At 45.5% G+C, this 16,080-nt stretch overlaps 1 protein-coding gene across 1 annotated transcript in view; it reads right to left on the bottom strand.

The window, feature by feature from the left end:
- Positions 1-16,080, bottom strand: part of SLC4A5 (solute carrier family 4 member 5) — a 107,258-nt gene that overhangs the window by 9,889 nt on the left and 81,289 nt on the right. Inside the window, 6 exon segments of the mRNA XM_077766262.1 lie at positions 2,606-2,678; positions 3,903-4,081; positions 4,840-5,001; positions 6,515-6,628; positions 11,981-12,181; positions 13,469-13,527. Coding sequence (XP_077622388.1) covers positions 2,606-2,678; positions 3,903-4,081; positions 4,840-5,001; positions 6,515-6,628; positions 11,981-12,181; positions 13,469-13,527 — 788 coding nt within the window.

Raw genomic sequence — 16,080 nt, 5'->3', positions numbered from 1 at the left:
CAAGGTGCCTCTAGTGTCTGCTTTCTACCCTCTGTTGGAGAAGTCAACAATGATCGCAGTCCCACAAATGTAAGACATCACAGCCCTCCCATATAATTTGAGGCTGAGACCATGAGAACAGCTCATGGAGCTCAGAAAGGGAGCTTCTGATATGGTCAGGGGCTCCCCTGAGGCAGAATGCTGAAATCCACAGCCCTGAACAGCAGTGGCAAGGTGTGAGTAAAACCTGAAACAAATGAGACAAACGTCAGGGCTTGGGAAGGACTAGGAATCTGCAGAACTGAGTAAGTCATTTATGCTGCCCATCAGATAACATGGCCTCCTCATCTCTCAGTGCTCTTGTGTGGCAAGATAACCAAAGATGTGCAAATTGGTGATGAAAGAGTTGAAGATCACGCTGATCCTCTAGCAGTAAAAATCACTGTCTAAAATTAGTATACATCCACCAAGGGAGGGATTTCATTCCTTACTCCTGAAAGTGTAGTCTCTGGACCAGTGTTATTGGCATCACCTGTGAACTTGTTAAAAATGCAGAGTTTGGGATCCCACCTAGACTTCCTGAATCAGTATCTTTTTCTTAATTATTTTTTTTAATGTTTATTTTTGAAGGAGGCAGCGACAGAGCATGAGCAGGGGAGAGGCAGAGGGAGAGGGAGACACAGAATCCAAAGCAGGCTCCAGGCTCTGAGCTGTCTGCATAGGACCCGATGCAGGGCTTGAACTCACAAACTGTGAGACCATGACCCGAGCAGAAGTCGGATGCCTAACCGACTGAGCCACCCATGTGCCCTCAGTATCTTTTTTAAAATTAAGTTTTAATTTTAATTCCAGTATAGTTAGCATACAGTATTATATTAGTATCTTTCTTTAACAAGATTCCCAGGTGATTTTTATACATATTAAAATTTGAGAAACCTTTAGAGCAGAATTCTACTGGATGAATTGGTACAAAGGTATAGTGAATAACCAACTTAGAAACTTTGATAAAAATAGAAAAACTGGTAACTAGGATTCAATCTGCATCTTCTAAATTTTGTAGCACCAAAGAGACCCCTCTTCTGTTGGCTACATAAACAAGAAGTAAAGATCTCAACTAAAATATGTTTAGGGTAGACAGCCCTCCAGTGTAAGTCCTCTGAGGTTGGTATGTACCCAGCCCTCCCTAATTTGACAGACAAGGGCAAACTGAGAGTTGCAGAAAGTTAAATAAGCTTTATGGAAAATTTTTCTTATTGGAAATAGAGACTGGGATTAAATCTAGGACCTCAGACCTGGGTTAAGTTATAGTTGTCTTGAACTGGTTATACAAAATATCTTTTCTTTCACCTAAAATTAACATAGTATTTAGTACTGGTGTCAGCTAGTGAGGATGCTTTCATCACTTAACCAACAGTTTCAAAAGCCTATCTGTTTTGTTGTTGTTGTTGATGTTGCTAGAATGATTTTCTTTTGCTTGGTTAAGATGGAATACTCTTGAATAAGATAGTTGTTGGGTTGTGATGGGGAACGTCTGTCTCAAAGACATTCTTCAGCTCTCATTCCCAGGAGTAGTTCTGGGTGGAATCAGTCTCTGAAGAAGTATGTGCAAAGTTGCTGGCTTGTCTGAAAGCCTGTCTTCATTAAAAAGTATAAAACTATAAATTAAATAAATAAAACAAAAAAATATATACCTTAATACAATCAAATGAGAAATCCTAAATCTTATGATCAATAAAAATCTAGATAGGTCTTCTCTGCTATAAAATTTATCAAACAGATTAATTGGTAGTAAATAAAATAATATTGCATTTTTTCCACTCTCATTATAAAAGAACTTGGGTAGAACTTTTCAGATCATTTTGTCATTGAATACAAATATGATATCGGAGCCTTTAGAGCTCTGTGGACTCATGGATACTTTTGCATGATGGCCAGAGTAATGACATTGCCCCATATCTGGTTTTAGAAGCAACCAAACCTGGCAACACTCTGGTCATGGACTTGTAGCCTTCAGAACTGTAAGAAAGTAAGTGTTATATATGCTGCCCAGTTTGTGAAATTGTGTTATGGTAGCAAACGAATACTACAGGTGAGTTGCTGAATTGGACAGACAGAGACACCTAAGCAGAAGGAGACTGTTCTGGGGACACAGGCTCTGAATATTTGATTTCATCTCTAACAGTTGGTCTAGAAGGACATGAGCAAAAGGAGCTTCCAACTATGTGGGGAAAATCAGTTATGTGCCCAACACTCGTAAGAGGAGCAGAGAACAAGTTGCAAAATAATCTGTAGAAGGCTTCCCTCACAAAGTTTTAAACTTCAGAAAATGAGTGAGCAAAGATATATCTAGTGAGCTATAAACCACAATGTGGAGAACACAACCAGCTTGGGAAGCTCTGAACCAAGGATGGAAGAGTGTCCTCCAAAAAGATGGAAAAGAGCAGCGAGGGTTGGCTGGTGCCAATAATAAGCAGTGCAACATTCCAGAAAACAAGGATGATGATGAAATATCTCCTAGGGTCCTGCCTTTTTAGGGTCCATGTGGCAACCCTCTCCCCACCTCTGAAGAATCAGGCCAGTGCCTTCTCAGGTGGCCAGGGCCCTGGCATAGGGGATAGAGCCTCACCTTCAGGATAGGAGCCAGGAAGACAGAGATACCCGTCAGGATGAAGACGATGGTGCCAGTCACTCTTTGTTCCCTGGAAGAGAAGGGCACATGGTCATGGTGGACTGGGAGATGCTCCATGACCATGCTAGCCCTTTGGCCCTCTGTGTGCACCTAAAGGTTGTGTCCAATGCCCTAGCCTCTGTCCTGTTCCCCCGCTCCAGGCAATAAACCTGCTGCCTGAGGCCCAGCTGACAGGCACAGGGGAGGAAAGGAGCCCTGACCAAGGGAGTTTGTAGGAGTGTTTGGGAAGTTGTCCAGTGTGGTGACTAACAGTGGGGGTGCTTAAGCCAGACTGACTCGGGTGTGTAGTTATGTGGCATAAGGAAAGACCCTAAATGTCTTCAGCCTCAGTAAAAGAAAGACAATGGCAACTGCCTTAGGAGTTGCTATGACGATGAAATGGGATATACATTGCTTATTATTCCTGCCGTTTGATTGTAATAAGATCTTGCATTTGTGAGTCGTGACTAAGAGGAATCAGAGGAAGGGGGCCTGGCTGCTGGCAGGGCGGGTATGTTTTCCTGAGTGCCCAGGCCCAGACACAACCCAAGTGGGAGCTGGGGGCTGGGGGCCAGATTGATCAGGCCCAGTCCTCTAGGGCTCAGAAGTCCAGAAAGAGGCCCTGCAGTGACCAGAGAATGCTTACCCCAGGCAGTGTGGGTAGCCCAGGTATCCTGAGGTAGTGAGGTGAAACTCTCTGGACAGCCAGTGTCTGGTGTAGACTCACCCCAGAGCCTCTAAGAGGTGGCAGAGGCACGTGCCTGCCTGTAACAGGTGTGCGATTCACATGAACTTGAGAGAAGGAGGAGTGAGGGAATGGAAGTGATAGGCCATGGGCCACAGTCTAGGGAGTGGGAGTGGTCCTGAGAAGACTCTGGAAGAATGGAAATTGGGTATGACCTGTACCCACAGGAGCGGTTGGGGGAGAGAGGGGGTCTTGAAGAAGAGGAGATCAAAGGACAGGTTAGAGGGGGCTGTGAAGATGTTGAGTAGCTTATGCAGGTGAGTGGTCAGTGTGCATACGGGCCACGGTGGGATACTGCTTGCACTCCATTACACAAAAAAACACCACTTAGAACTGAATTTTTGTCTCTCTCCTCTCCCTTAGGAATATCACTCCCATCCTTGCAGTTCCTGGGCTGTGAGAGCAGGGCCCTTTTAGCCCAGATACCTCGATGATAAGAAAAACCTGCTTCCCCTCTCCCAACATCAACACCCCTGCTCAGGCAGTCCCCAGTCACTGCTCCCCACCTACCTGACCCCCAGAAACTGGGGCTGTTCTCCAGGGGCGCTGGTCTCTGTCTCCATCTTGAGGCTGTCGATGTGGGCGATGGAGATGACAGTGGCTGCTACATACCAGGGGAGCCCCATGAAGGAGCACAGGGCCATGAGGATGCCCACCCAGAACAGGTCCAGATGGTAGCCAGCAGCCTTCTGCATGGGGCAGGGGGAGGGTGGGTGTGGGGTGAGAGAGAGAGAAGTCTCCCCAAAGTGGCCATTTTTGGAACATGGCTCAATGGCTTCCCTTGGCATTCAACAGGTACTTAGGGTGCTGCTACACTGCAGCGTTTGGGCCTCTCCGGCCCCAGGGTTTGCTGAGCCAGGGAAGGGCACAGGAAGGTGAAGAGAAGGAGAAGGGTGCTCAGACTTGGAGAGGCCCTGGACTTGGGTCCTTGGGAAGAAGATTTCCTACCAGTGGCCACATGATTTCTGTAGTTCTTGAACAAGGGGTCTTGGCTGGGTAGGTCTTGGGATGGGGGAGAGGGTAGCCCAAATCTCCTCAAACCCAGAGGTAGAGAGGGGGGTTGCAGGGACCAGGAGGGTTTAGGATTCTCTTCTGCCTCATGGTTCTAGGTCAAAATCTCTCATTAGGATCTGGTCAGACCCCCAAGTTCCTGTCAGGAGGCACAGAGCTGGAAGGTCACTTTGGGAGAAACAAGGAGCCTGTGCCCAGTGGCCCACCCTGGCCTTGGTCCTGATCCTTAGATCAAGTCACCCTGGCTCTGGTGGGCTTACCTGCACCCGGCGGTCACATTTCCCCACACACGCACCAGAGCTCCACAGTCTTCTGACCTCATATCTTGCTTCATAAATGGCCTCAAATTTTGACAGAAGCACCATCTCCCTTCTTTGCTCCTTCTGACTTCGTGGGAAGGAAGAGGGGGTGTTCCTGCTCCTAGCACCCGCCTTACCCTCAGCTTGTTCTCCTTCCGGTTGACTATGACGGCTGTGATCTGCTGGTCCATGAAGATCAGGATGGTCACCAGCAGGGCGGGCAGGATGCTCGCCAGGTACACCCACCACGGGTTCTTCCCAAACGGGGCCACGAACCAACCTCGGTCAGGCCGCGTGGGCTGAGTGGAACAAACGGAAAGGGTGCTTTCCTCGCTCCTTCATCCCAGTACACTTGTCACCTGGGGCCCCACTCTCCCTGCCCTCCCACCACTCTCGACCTGGGATGCTTTTTGAGTGCAATCTTTTCCCTTCAAGATGTTAGGCACCTACAACATTAAAGACACCATGGACGCAGACGGACTTGGGAAGGACACGGTGTCTGCTGAACTAAGATCATTGGTGGCAGCCACCCTGGGATTGGTTGGGAACAGGGAGGTGCAGAGCCAGAGGCTGTCGAGAGAGAGCTTGCAGTCACTAACTGTAAGATAACAAGAAGCGAGAATGAGGCCCAACAGGCAAGAACACAGAATTTGGCGGGCCAAGTGCCTGATGCTTCTGCCTCTCCTCTGAGTCACCTGTCTGGGGAGCATTACAGGATGCTCTGTAAAACACCAAACATTAATTCAGACTTGCACATTAAGAATGAGGGATTATCAGGGCGCCTGGGTGGCTTAGTCGGTTAAGCATCCAACTTTCGCTTAGGTCATGATCTCGCGGTTCGTGGGTTTGAGCCCCGCGTTGGTCTCTGTGCTGACTGGCAGCTCAGAGCCTGGAGCTTGTTTCCGTCTGTGACTCCCTCTCTCTCTGACCCTCCCCTGATCACGCTGTCTCTCTCTCTCTCTCTCTCTCCTAGAAATAAATAAAAAACATTAAAAAAAAAAAAGGGATGAGGGATTATCTATGTAGGCTGGGCTGAAATTTATCTTTTGTTTTATTTAAGAGAAAGAGGACTTTCTCTGTTTAAGCTGCTTTAGAAACCCTGAAATAATACTGTGGAGGTCAAGCCCTCAAAGGCAGGGAGGGTCAGTTCTAGACCCTGTGCAGATGGATGGTCCTGTTTGTGAGGAAGCAGGGCTGGAGCCCACCTACAACCAAATAGCACCAACTCAGGACTGACTGGGACTTTGTGCAGCAGTGATTCTCAAACTGGCAGGTTCCAGAAAGCCCTGGATGGCTTGTTAGAATGCAGAACTCTGGACCCCACTCCCAGACTTTCTGATTCCACAGGTCTGGGGTGGGGCTGAGAATATGCACTTCTGGCAAGTTCCCAGGTGATGATGTGATGTTAGTTTGGGGACCACACTTTGAGAATCAGAATTCTAAGGGATCATTTTCAATAGACCCCAGGTGGCCCTGCTTATAGACTGCCTGAGCCATAGGATTGTAGACCCCCTTAAGTGGAAGTCAGGGGGGCTTCTGCTGGGCTGGTGGGTGGGTTTCAGCACCCTCTCCCCTCAGTGGCTATACAGTAACATTTCACTGTGAATAAGTCCCCAGCCTACCATCTCAAGGGACCACCTCCTTGGAGGCTGCGGGGAGGAAGGGTGGAGCATACACAGAGAGAGCATACACAGAGAACCCACAAGGTCATTTGGCTGAGAGTATATGAAAATTGGATCAGCAGAGAGGGAAAAATAACTGCAGTTGGTGGGCAGGCAGAGCTAACAACCGGAGCAGGGGCCAGGGGCAAACCTTGATGACACTGGGCACATGCAGCTTGGGGGTTGCCAGACCGAAACAGGCGTCAATTCCACAGAACAGCAGGATGGAGAAGATAATGGAAAAGTCTGCTACCAGGGCCCGGACCTGCAGAAAGGAGATGGACAAGTTGAGTGAATCACCCTCCTGCCTCCCGAAGGACTGAGTCCTCCAGCAGCACAAGAAAGGTTAAGAACTTGGGCTCTGAAGTCAGCAGATGTAGGCTCAAATCCTGGCTCTGCCCTGGCCAGCTGTGTGACCTTAGGGAAGCATGTCATCTCTTGGATTCTCAGTTTCCTCATCTGCAAAATGGAGATAATGACAGCACCTATGTCATAGACATAAGTGAGCGCTGACACATTCAGGAGACTTGGCATACATTAGTGAAAGTGGGAATTGTTATATCCACATGGCATGGTAGCCACTGCCAAAGATACTTCCTGGTAGGACAGTCTGAACCCATAAGGGGTGATGAGGGCAAGGCTTAACTCTAAAGGAAACTCTAGCTTCTGAAAATGTGTGACACATTGCTGCACTGCCTCCTGGGCTGGGAGGAAGCTCCTTGGTTCTGCTGGGGACCCCGATCTGCTCTCAGACCTTTTGTCCATGAGAAGTGTTTTGCCTCTTGCTCCTGTCTCAGGATGCCCATCCTAGGCCAGGTTCCTGACCTCACCCCCCTGCCTTCTGGCCACTGTCTACACTGCCACCTTGTCTATATCTCTTCAGAGACAGCAGTTCCCAGAAAACAACAGGGAAAGGAGTTAGGAAGGGCAGGGGCAGGTGATGACACATTGAATGCATTCCCTATACCCCCTACTCTTCTTTAAAATTGTTAGTAAAATAACATATATAATTAATTAAAAATCCACAGAGCATAGAAAGTAAAGTCCCCTACACACCTTTCCTCATTCCAGATATATCCATATGTCTGCTTGATTTTAGTTGTTCTGGTGGTTTCCTCCATATCATTATCTAATATGCTATATATTAGGGGTGCCTGGGTGGCTCAGTCTGTTAAGCGTCTGACTTCAGCTCAGGTCATGATCTCACTGTTCATGAGTTCAAGCCCTGCATTGGGATCTGTGCTGACAGCTCAGAGCCTGGAGTCTGCTTCAGAGTCTGTCTCCCTCTCTCTCTGCCCTTCCCCCACTCACACTTTGTGTGTGTGTGTGTGTGTGTGTCTCTCTCTCCAAAAATAAAAAATAAAAACATTAAAAAATTTAATAGGCTGTACTTTTATATTTTGATTTACTAATTTAAAGCATCATCTATTGATAAAGATTTAGCCTACTTACACCATCCCTCCTGCCCCTTCCTCATTCCCAATCTTTGCAAGTTATTTTTAAACTCTTTCTATGGGTTTCCTCTGTACTTCCAAGTTATAAAATTAAACCTCACTTTCTGCTGATTTTGCCAGTTCCTCTCATGTTCCATCATGTGAGGCTAGCCATCCCTCTTCCCCCATCCTCTTCCATCTGTGACTCCTCCATGACATTGTCAAGGCGGAGAACAATCATATTGTGTTCCATAAACATACGTCTTTTGTGTTTTATCTATGAGTTGATTCTAAAAGTTGAAAATCAGGGCGCCTGGGTGGCTCAGTTGGTTAAGTGTCCGACTTTGGCTCAGGTCAAGATCTCATGGTTCATGGGTTCGAGCCCCGCATCAGGCTCTGTGCTGAGTGTTTGCTCAGAGCCTGGACCCTGCTTCCGATTCTGTGTCTCCTCTCCTCCCCTCACACTCTGTCTCACTCTGTCTCTCAAAAATAAAATAAATATAAACAAAATGTTTTTAAAAAGTTGAAAATCAATAGCAGCTTTATGTTACTACGAGCACATAAAATATTGGTCATGGCAGAACGAAGCAGTGTGCACATTTACAACTGTTTTTTTTTTTTTTTTTGTAACAGTCCCAACATCCAAATCAAAAAGTGATTAAGTTAAACCATATGAACTTTCCATTTTTTTATAAGGCAAAGCAGTCCAATGCAGGCTGTTTCACATGGTCCAATCTAGTATAAAGGCGGATATAATAAATAGTTGTGAACTCTCCCTACTTTAAAAGTGAAAATACACCCATTCAGTAGATGCCTCTCTGTCATCCAGTGGCATCCCTGTCCCTGCTGTCTAGAGAGATCTGCTGGTCTGAATTTGTACTAAATTATTCCCATGAATGTCTTTATATTTTTACTAAATATATTGTAGCCCTAGACAAAATATGACATTGTTTAGCACATTTTATTCATTAAAAAAAGTTTTTTTAAGTAAGCTCTATGCCCTATGTGGGGCTTGAACTCATGACCACAAGATCAAAAGTCACAGGCTCTACCTACTGAGCCGGCCAGGAGCCCCCAACATGTTTTAAAATTTTACATAAATGGTTTCATATTATTTGTAATCTTCTGCAGCTTGTTTTTTTTTGCTCAATTTTGTGTTGGAGCTATTTTTCCTTGTGGATACATATGGTTTATAGTCTATGTGTATGCATTGCAGCTTTATGTTTATATGACTGTTGCCCATTTCTGTCTTCATTCTCCTGTTAATAGATAAATCTAGATTATTTTCATTGCTTTCCTCTTAAAAATCAATGCTTTACGAACATTCTTGCACACATATGACACTTTCTCTGGGGTGTATTCCTGGGAGTGGAAATGCCCAATGGAAAATCATAGCCATCTTTAGCTCCATCAGAGAGTGCCAATGGCTCTCTGAATTGCTTGCTCCTGATTACACTCCCACCTGCTTTTCATCTCCAACACTTGGTATCCCGAGACCTTCATATTTTTACCAATCTGATAGATATGCAATGGTATAATTTTCTTCTCTGCAGTACTAAATCCCAGGAGGCAACAGAGTGATTTGTAAGAAATTTGAGGGAGAAAAGATTTGGGTGAAAGAATTTCCTATTATATGAATTATATTCCATTCTTCAGGAAATAGACATTCTCAGATGCAATCATGGCTCTAGAACTTTTACGTAAGAGGTGACTTGGATACGATCTACTTGGAAATGGGGAGGAAGGGAGGGAATTTGCCTAGAAAATGCATTTGGGTTGTGAGCACTCTATTCTTCACTCAGCTTGTACATTGCAAAGCTTCCTAAAGAGTCTTTCCTTTAGTCCTTATGAAATATTGAGAAACATTCAATCATTCATATCAATATCATCATCATCATCATCATCAGAGTAGCAGTAGCAGTAATATTTACTTAAGAAGGCTTTAGAAGAGTGCTCATGGGATTTATGGTGGAAGAGTGTTGCTAAAATTCTTCTGAGTGCCCTTCCCCATGGCACAGCTATTGCTCACATATACAAGTGCTGTTTTGATTAATTAATGTCTTATTCTGGCCACAGAAAAGAAAATGCAATTAAAACTAGTACTTAGCATTTCTTTTAAAAAAATTTTTTTAATGTTTTATTTATTTCTGAGAGAGACAGAGAGACAGCGTGAGCAGGGGAGAGTCAGAGAGAGAGGGGGAGACACAGAATCTGAAACAGTCTCCAGGTTCTGAGCTAGCTGTCAGTACAGAGCCCGACACGGGGCTCAAACCCACGAACCGTGAGATCATGACCTGAGCCAAAGTCGAAGTCGGATGCTTAACCAACTGAGCCACTCAGGTCCTCCAGTACTTAGCATTTCAACAGCATAAAAAAAAATCAAGTAATTAGGAATAAATCTAATAAAAAATGTGCAAGAGCTTGGGACACCTAGGTGGCTCAGTCAGTTAAGTGTCCACCTCTTGGTTTTGGTTCAGGTCATGATCACATAGTTCATGAGTTTGAGCCCTGAGTTGGTCTCCTCAGGGACAGCTTGGGATTCTCTCTGCCCCTCCCCCACTTACACTCTCACTCTCAAAATAAATAAATAAACTTTTAAAAAGTGTGCAAGTGCTTCAGGCCAAAACCTAAAAAAGTTATGGAGAGGAAAAAAGGCCTAAATAAATGATGAAGTATATAATATTCATGGATCAGAAGCATCAAAATTTAAAAGGTGTCAATCCTCCCTGAATTGACATTTGTTTTTTTTTTTTTAATATTTATTTAGTTTGGGAGAGAGTGTGTACATGTGGGAGAGAGAGAATCCCAAGCAGGCTCTCTACCAGCACAGAGCCAGACATGGGGCTCAATCCCACAAACCTTGAGATCATGACCTGAGCCAAAATCAAGAGTTGGAAGCAGTTTAACTGACTGAACAACCCAGGCACCTCTGACATGTAGAGTCAATATAATCCTATCAAATTCCAACAACTTTTTATTTTAGTAAAATTTAAGATGATTTTTGGGAAAGAAGGACTAAAAGGGAAAATTTGGTCTGTAAAGGCATATAGGCTTAGTATAAGTCACACAAATGAAGACTGTTATACCGGCCTACAAGTAAACCAGTGAAACAGAATAAAGAACCCAGAAACAGACCCCATTATATGTGAACATTTGACATATGGCAAAGGAGGTACTGCAGAGCAGTGAGAAAGGATTGTCATTAAAAAAAAAAAAAGTGCCTTGTATGTGTATAGGTGTGTGTGTGTGTATGTGTGTGTGTGTGTGTGTATAGAAATACTATCTCACACTATATGTTAAAAGTAATTTTGATATGGGGCACCTGGGTGGCTCAGTCGGTTAAGTGCCTGACTTCGCTAAGGTCATGATCTCACAGTTTGTGGGTTTGAGCCTCGTGTCAGGCTCTGTGCTGATGGCTCGGAGCCTGTAGCCTGCTTCAGATTCTGTGTCTCCCTCCCTCTGCCCCTCATCCGCTCATGCTCTGTCTCTGTCTCTCTCAAAAATAAATAAACATTTTTAAATTTAAAAACAGTAATTCTGATATATTGTGCATATAATGTGAAAGGAAAAACAATAAAGCTTTTAGAAGATAACAGGAGAATATCTTCTGGCCAATATTCTCCTTGAGGAAAATTTTGATATATTTGATTATAATAAAACTAAGAATTTCTATTAATCAAAAGATACCACTAAGAAAGTAGAAGTCCAGTCACATAGAAGATGTCTGCAACACACATGATCACAAAAAGGTTTCTATCCTGACCATATAAAGAACTCTAGCAAATCAGAAAGAAATTGACAGACCACCCAATAGAAAACATTCAAGAGATTTAAATAGGAACTTCAAAGAAGAAAGTCAAATGGCTATATGGCCAATAAGGACACAAGATTTTCAACTTCATTAGTCATTGGGGAAATGAAAATTTTAAAAACACAATGAGATACTACTATACAGAAAGACTAAAGAAAGAAGTCTAACAATACCAAGTCCTGCCAAGTGGACATGACAACGAGAACTCAGTTCTGACTCTGAATGTGTGCTGTAACCTGAAAAACCCTGGTGAGCTAGTGTTGATGTGATGTCCGTCTGGTCAGTGGGCCAGAACCCTCACAGGGAGACTCAGTGGGGCTTCCTTGTGAATTGCCTAAGGGTAGGTCCCCTCCTAACTGCAAGGTAAGCTTACCTTGGTAGGGAAATAGCGGCTGAATTTGAACTTCTTCAGGGTCAGGGTCATGGAGTACGTCCCAAAGAAAAGGATGAAGGACATGAGTGCCAGGTCTGGGATGAACTGGCAGGAATTCCCAAGCAGCTGTCCACCATAGTTCAGACACTCCTTCTTGCTCAGCAGGGACCAGTCCAGCGCTGTGAGGTTAAGGGGGTTGTACTTGGAGACCAAGCACAGGAGAGAAAGGGTCAGGGTCTTCCTGGGGGGTGAGCTGTATCCTCCCCCTTGCAGTACCCAGGCAGCCCACACACCCCTCCCATGCATCTATCCCTCCCATCCCCACTGGTCTCTCTCCTAGCTCAGCTCTCGTGCTTTCCCTGTGGGATGCCACACCCGCATGCTGTCTGAGCCAGGCTGGTCCACTCTGTCCTCAGAACAGGTTTTGTGTTTTCCTTGTTTGTCCTTCTGCCTGTGTTGGTCCCTGGACCTGGAATGTGCTTCTCTCTATAAAACCACCTTTCCCAGCCTTCAAGACCAGATCACAGTCCACTTTCTCTCTGAGGCTTTCCTCTCCAGCTTGCAGGGTGCCTCCTGTCACCATGGCTGGAAGGGCACATCTGGCCTATATTTGACATATGGCGTGCTCTGCTTTTGCTGTTTTATTGCCCTTCCTGTTTGTCTCCACATGCATATTACAAGCAAGTTTGAGGGCAGGAGCCATGTCTATGTCCGTTTAGCCCTCAGAGTGCACACAGCTCCTTGCACATAGTAAGTATCCAAGCATAGGCACTGGCTGATTCCAGTCTTCCTCCCTCAAAACCAGAATTTGAAAACTCTTAGGTTACGTTGCCAACTGAGCAGTCAGCTGCCTATGCAGGGGTAACTAAAGGGCCTCAGGGATCCAAAAAGTCCAAAGATGTCCTCCAAAGCCCACCAGGTGCTGCCCTTCTGGTTTTGGACTTCCCACCATTGCATTGGAGCCACGTAGGCTGAACGGCTCTCCTGAGGGCTGCTGCTCTTCATTATTGGGAAAGGCAGACCGGGACTCATGAGCACACAGAATAGATCAGATTCAGCAAGGGGGGAGCATTGATGACCTTTCTGGGGCTGGGGAGTGGCACTGTTGGCTGGGAGTTGGAGGTGCTAGGTAGAAAGGCAAGGAAGACGACAGAAAGATGGCTGGGAAACTGTGACTATACCATTTTTGCGGCCTTGTTTACCATTCCTCACCCCTACCTCCCCTTCATGTGTGTGTACATGTGCTTGTGTGATATTTCTGCACATAGATTTAGTAGAATGAGACATGTTTTAAAGGGGGGTTTTGACAGTATGTACTTAAGATAAAAATGTACGTTTCCACAGCTCCACAGGTGATCCTGATGCACAGCTGGGGCCGACCCCCCGTAAGTCCGGGTTGCCATAAAATGGTCTCTGTTTCCCTAACTTCTGTCTTTTTCCCCCACAAACAAAAGCCCTCAAATATCTGAATAAGTGGAGAAGACTTACCAGAGAGGTGTTGGTGTTTGGTGCCAGCAGGGCTGAAGCATTGAACACGGTTGTATTCACTGTGGATGAGCACAGGACATAGGGATGCGTCAGCAGCTACTGGGCTGAGAGGCTGTAGCCCCCACCTGGCTCCCACCTTTCCCATCTCCTGCCATTTCCTAGAGCCCGGGAGTGGCTTCCTTTGTGGGGGCAGCTCATCACGCCTGGCCCCTCTCTACTCTCCTTACTTTGCCCAGTGAGGACAGGGGTGGTGGAGGAGTCTGGGTCACAGCTCTGACAGCCCCACTAGGCCAGGCTAGGACAACTCCTGTCTGACCCTGAAGGGCCGGCTTTAAAAATCAAAGCAAGAAAGGGGCTCCTGAGTGGCTCACTCGGTTGAGCGTCCGACTTCAACTCAGGTCATGATCTCATGGTTTATGAGTTCAAGCCCTGTGTCTGTGCTGACAGCTCAGAGCCTGAAGCCTGCTTCAGATTCTGTGTTTGTCTCTCTCTCTCTGCCCCTCCCCTGCTCATGCTCTCTCTCCTTCAAAAAGAAATAACCATTAAAATAATAATAATAATAATAATAAAGCAAGGAATCTGCTGCCAAGACAAAGTGCTGACACAGCTGGTGAATAATGTGCCTGTGAATCCCTACCAGCAACTGGCTCCATGTCTGTGCTTTTAGACATTTTCAAAGGACTTACTCTATGCCATGCACTATGCCAAACCTTACACACATTGTCTTGCTAAATTCCTAAATACCCAAGTGGTCTCCCCACTTTTAAAAGATGAGGTAACTGAAGCCCAGGGAGATTAAGTAACCTGCCCATTGCCCAAGGTCACACAGCTTGTACTTGGGTCATGATCCATCCCAGGAAGGCTGGACAGAGCCTGTACACCTCCAAGCCCTACACAGCAGATGTCCTTGACTACAGTGCCCCCTCTCCAACCTCCTCACCACCCCCACCACCCCACTCCATTCATGTTTCCCTTCTCTTCTCTTCCTGTCCAAATGTGTTATTAGGTCAACTGTAAGAAACACATTGGCTTTGATATTACATTTTCTAATCTGCCCCTTGAATGTAAATTGCAGAAAATTAAATCCAAGTCCAGGATCTGAAGGAGAATTGGAACCCAGAGGTGCTGCTCTTAGCTATTTACCACATCCCTTGTTTGGGTACTTCCTTTCCCCAGCCTCGGTGTCCCTAACTGTAAGTGGAGCATATAAGGGTTCCCATTACAGGCCACAAGAAGAATTGAGAAGAACTGTAATTTCCTTCCTGTGGGATGTAGCCATTCATTAAGAAGGCAGGCCTTGGAGGCTGCTGTTTGCCTTCTCTCTTGCTCCTGCTCAGCATGGATAGAGAAGGGCTAGGTCCTTCTTGCCTATCTTCTCCAGGTAAAAGGTGATTAAGTAGTTCCTATGCAGTAGATTTGTGGAGGGAGGGAGGAGGCCTGCTAGCCAGTTTGCTGGCAATAAATCTGAATTGCACTACAAGTCCCCTTGGCTTCTGCTGGCTGTCCATGGTTGATTAGGAGCCCAGAGTGAAGTAGAGGCTATTCTTGAAACTTCCTTCAACCTCCAACAGGCTGTCGTGGGATGGCTGTGATCACAGGGCCCATCTGTATAGCCCACTTCTAGGGTAGTTGGGGCTGAGAGTGGCCAAGGAATTCAGTCTTGGCCCAGGGCAGAATATTCCTAAAAGTTCTCTAAATGAGAGGTTTGTTATGATTATTCTGAGGAAAGCTTCACTTACAGAAATCAGGACATCTGCTGCCTTACCTCACACTACTGACCAAGAGAACGTGATGCACAGTTAACAACAGAGCATAGAGGGTGGGCAAGAAAGCTAACTTAGGGCCACCCACACAAATGCTTGAGGATTCCCAGCTAATGCTAGAGCCTGGAGAGTTCAGGCACCTTTCCATTGCCCAAGTTTGTCAGACCAGATATTTCTTTGATGTCTTCAGCTTAGTCTTAGCCATTCTTTTACACTGGGTAGGGTTTATCTGAAAGTCACTTTGAGATGAAGAAGGATGAAATATAACATGGAAAATTCCAGAAATTGTCCAACTATCAAATATTTTTAAATTCTAGTGTCTACAAAGTAGTACTCACTTGGGATTGAAAGCAGCCAAATCAGTGTGTGCAGCATCCATAAATAGAATACAAATCAGTTACAATGGAAACAAGATTAAATTTAAAAAGAGAGCACCCCCTACAACAAGCTCTTAGGATGAAGAGAGATGGACACTGGTAGGGTGCCATAGCCAGGCTGGGCTTTCCAGTAAAGCTAGGAATAGGGAACACTTTGTAAGCAACTGGCCCATGGATGGGGACAGAAATTTTCCTCAGTTAGTTTCCCCAACCCCATCTCCTAATGTCTAGGACGTTCCTTTTCAGATTATAATCAAAACTAACTTGTCCTGATTCCAGTTCCTTTACTTTTGGTGAATAAACTGCAAATCTAATCTTACTAGAGTTAGTGACTAATAATGGCCTCGTATCACTAATTAATAGTTCAATAGAGTAATGGTTCTCAAACTTAAGCATGCATCAGAATCACCTAGAAGACTTGTTAATACACAGCTGGCCTTACCACAGAGCTTCTGATTTAGGGGCTGTGGGG

Source organism: Crocuta crocuta, unplaced genomic scaffold, assembly GCF_008692635.1.
Source record: "Crocuta crocuta isolate KB4526 unplaced genomic scaffold, BGI_CrCroc_1.0 scaffold113, whole genome shotgun sequence".
Lineage (NCBI taxonomy): Eukaryota > Metazoa > Chordata > Mammalia > Carnivora > Hyaenidae > Crocuta > Crocuta crocuta.
The sequence above is the reverse complement of the archived record's forward strand: the minus strand, read 5'-3'. Positions and strand labels throughout refer to the sequence as shown.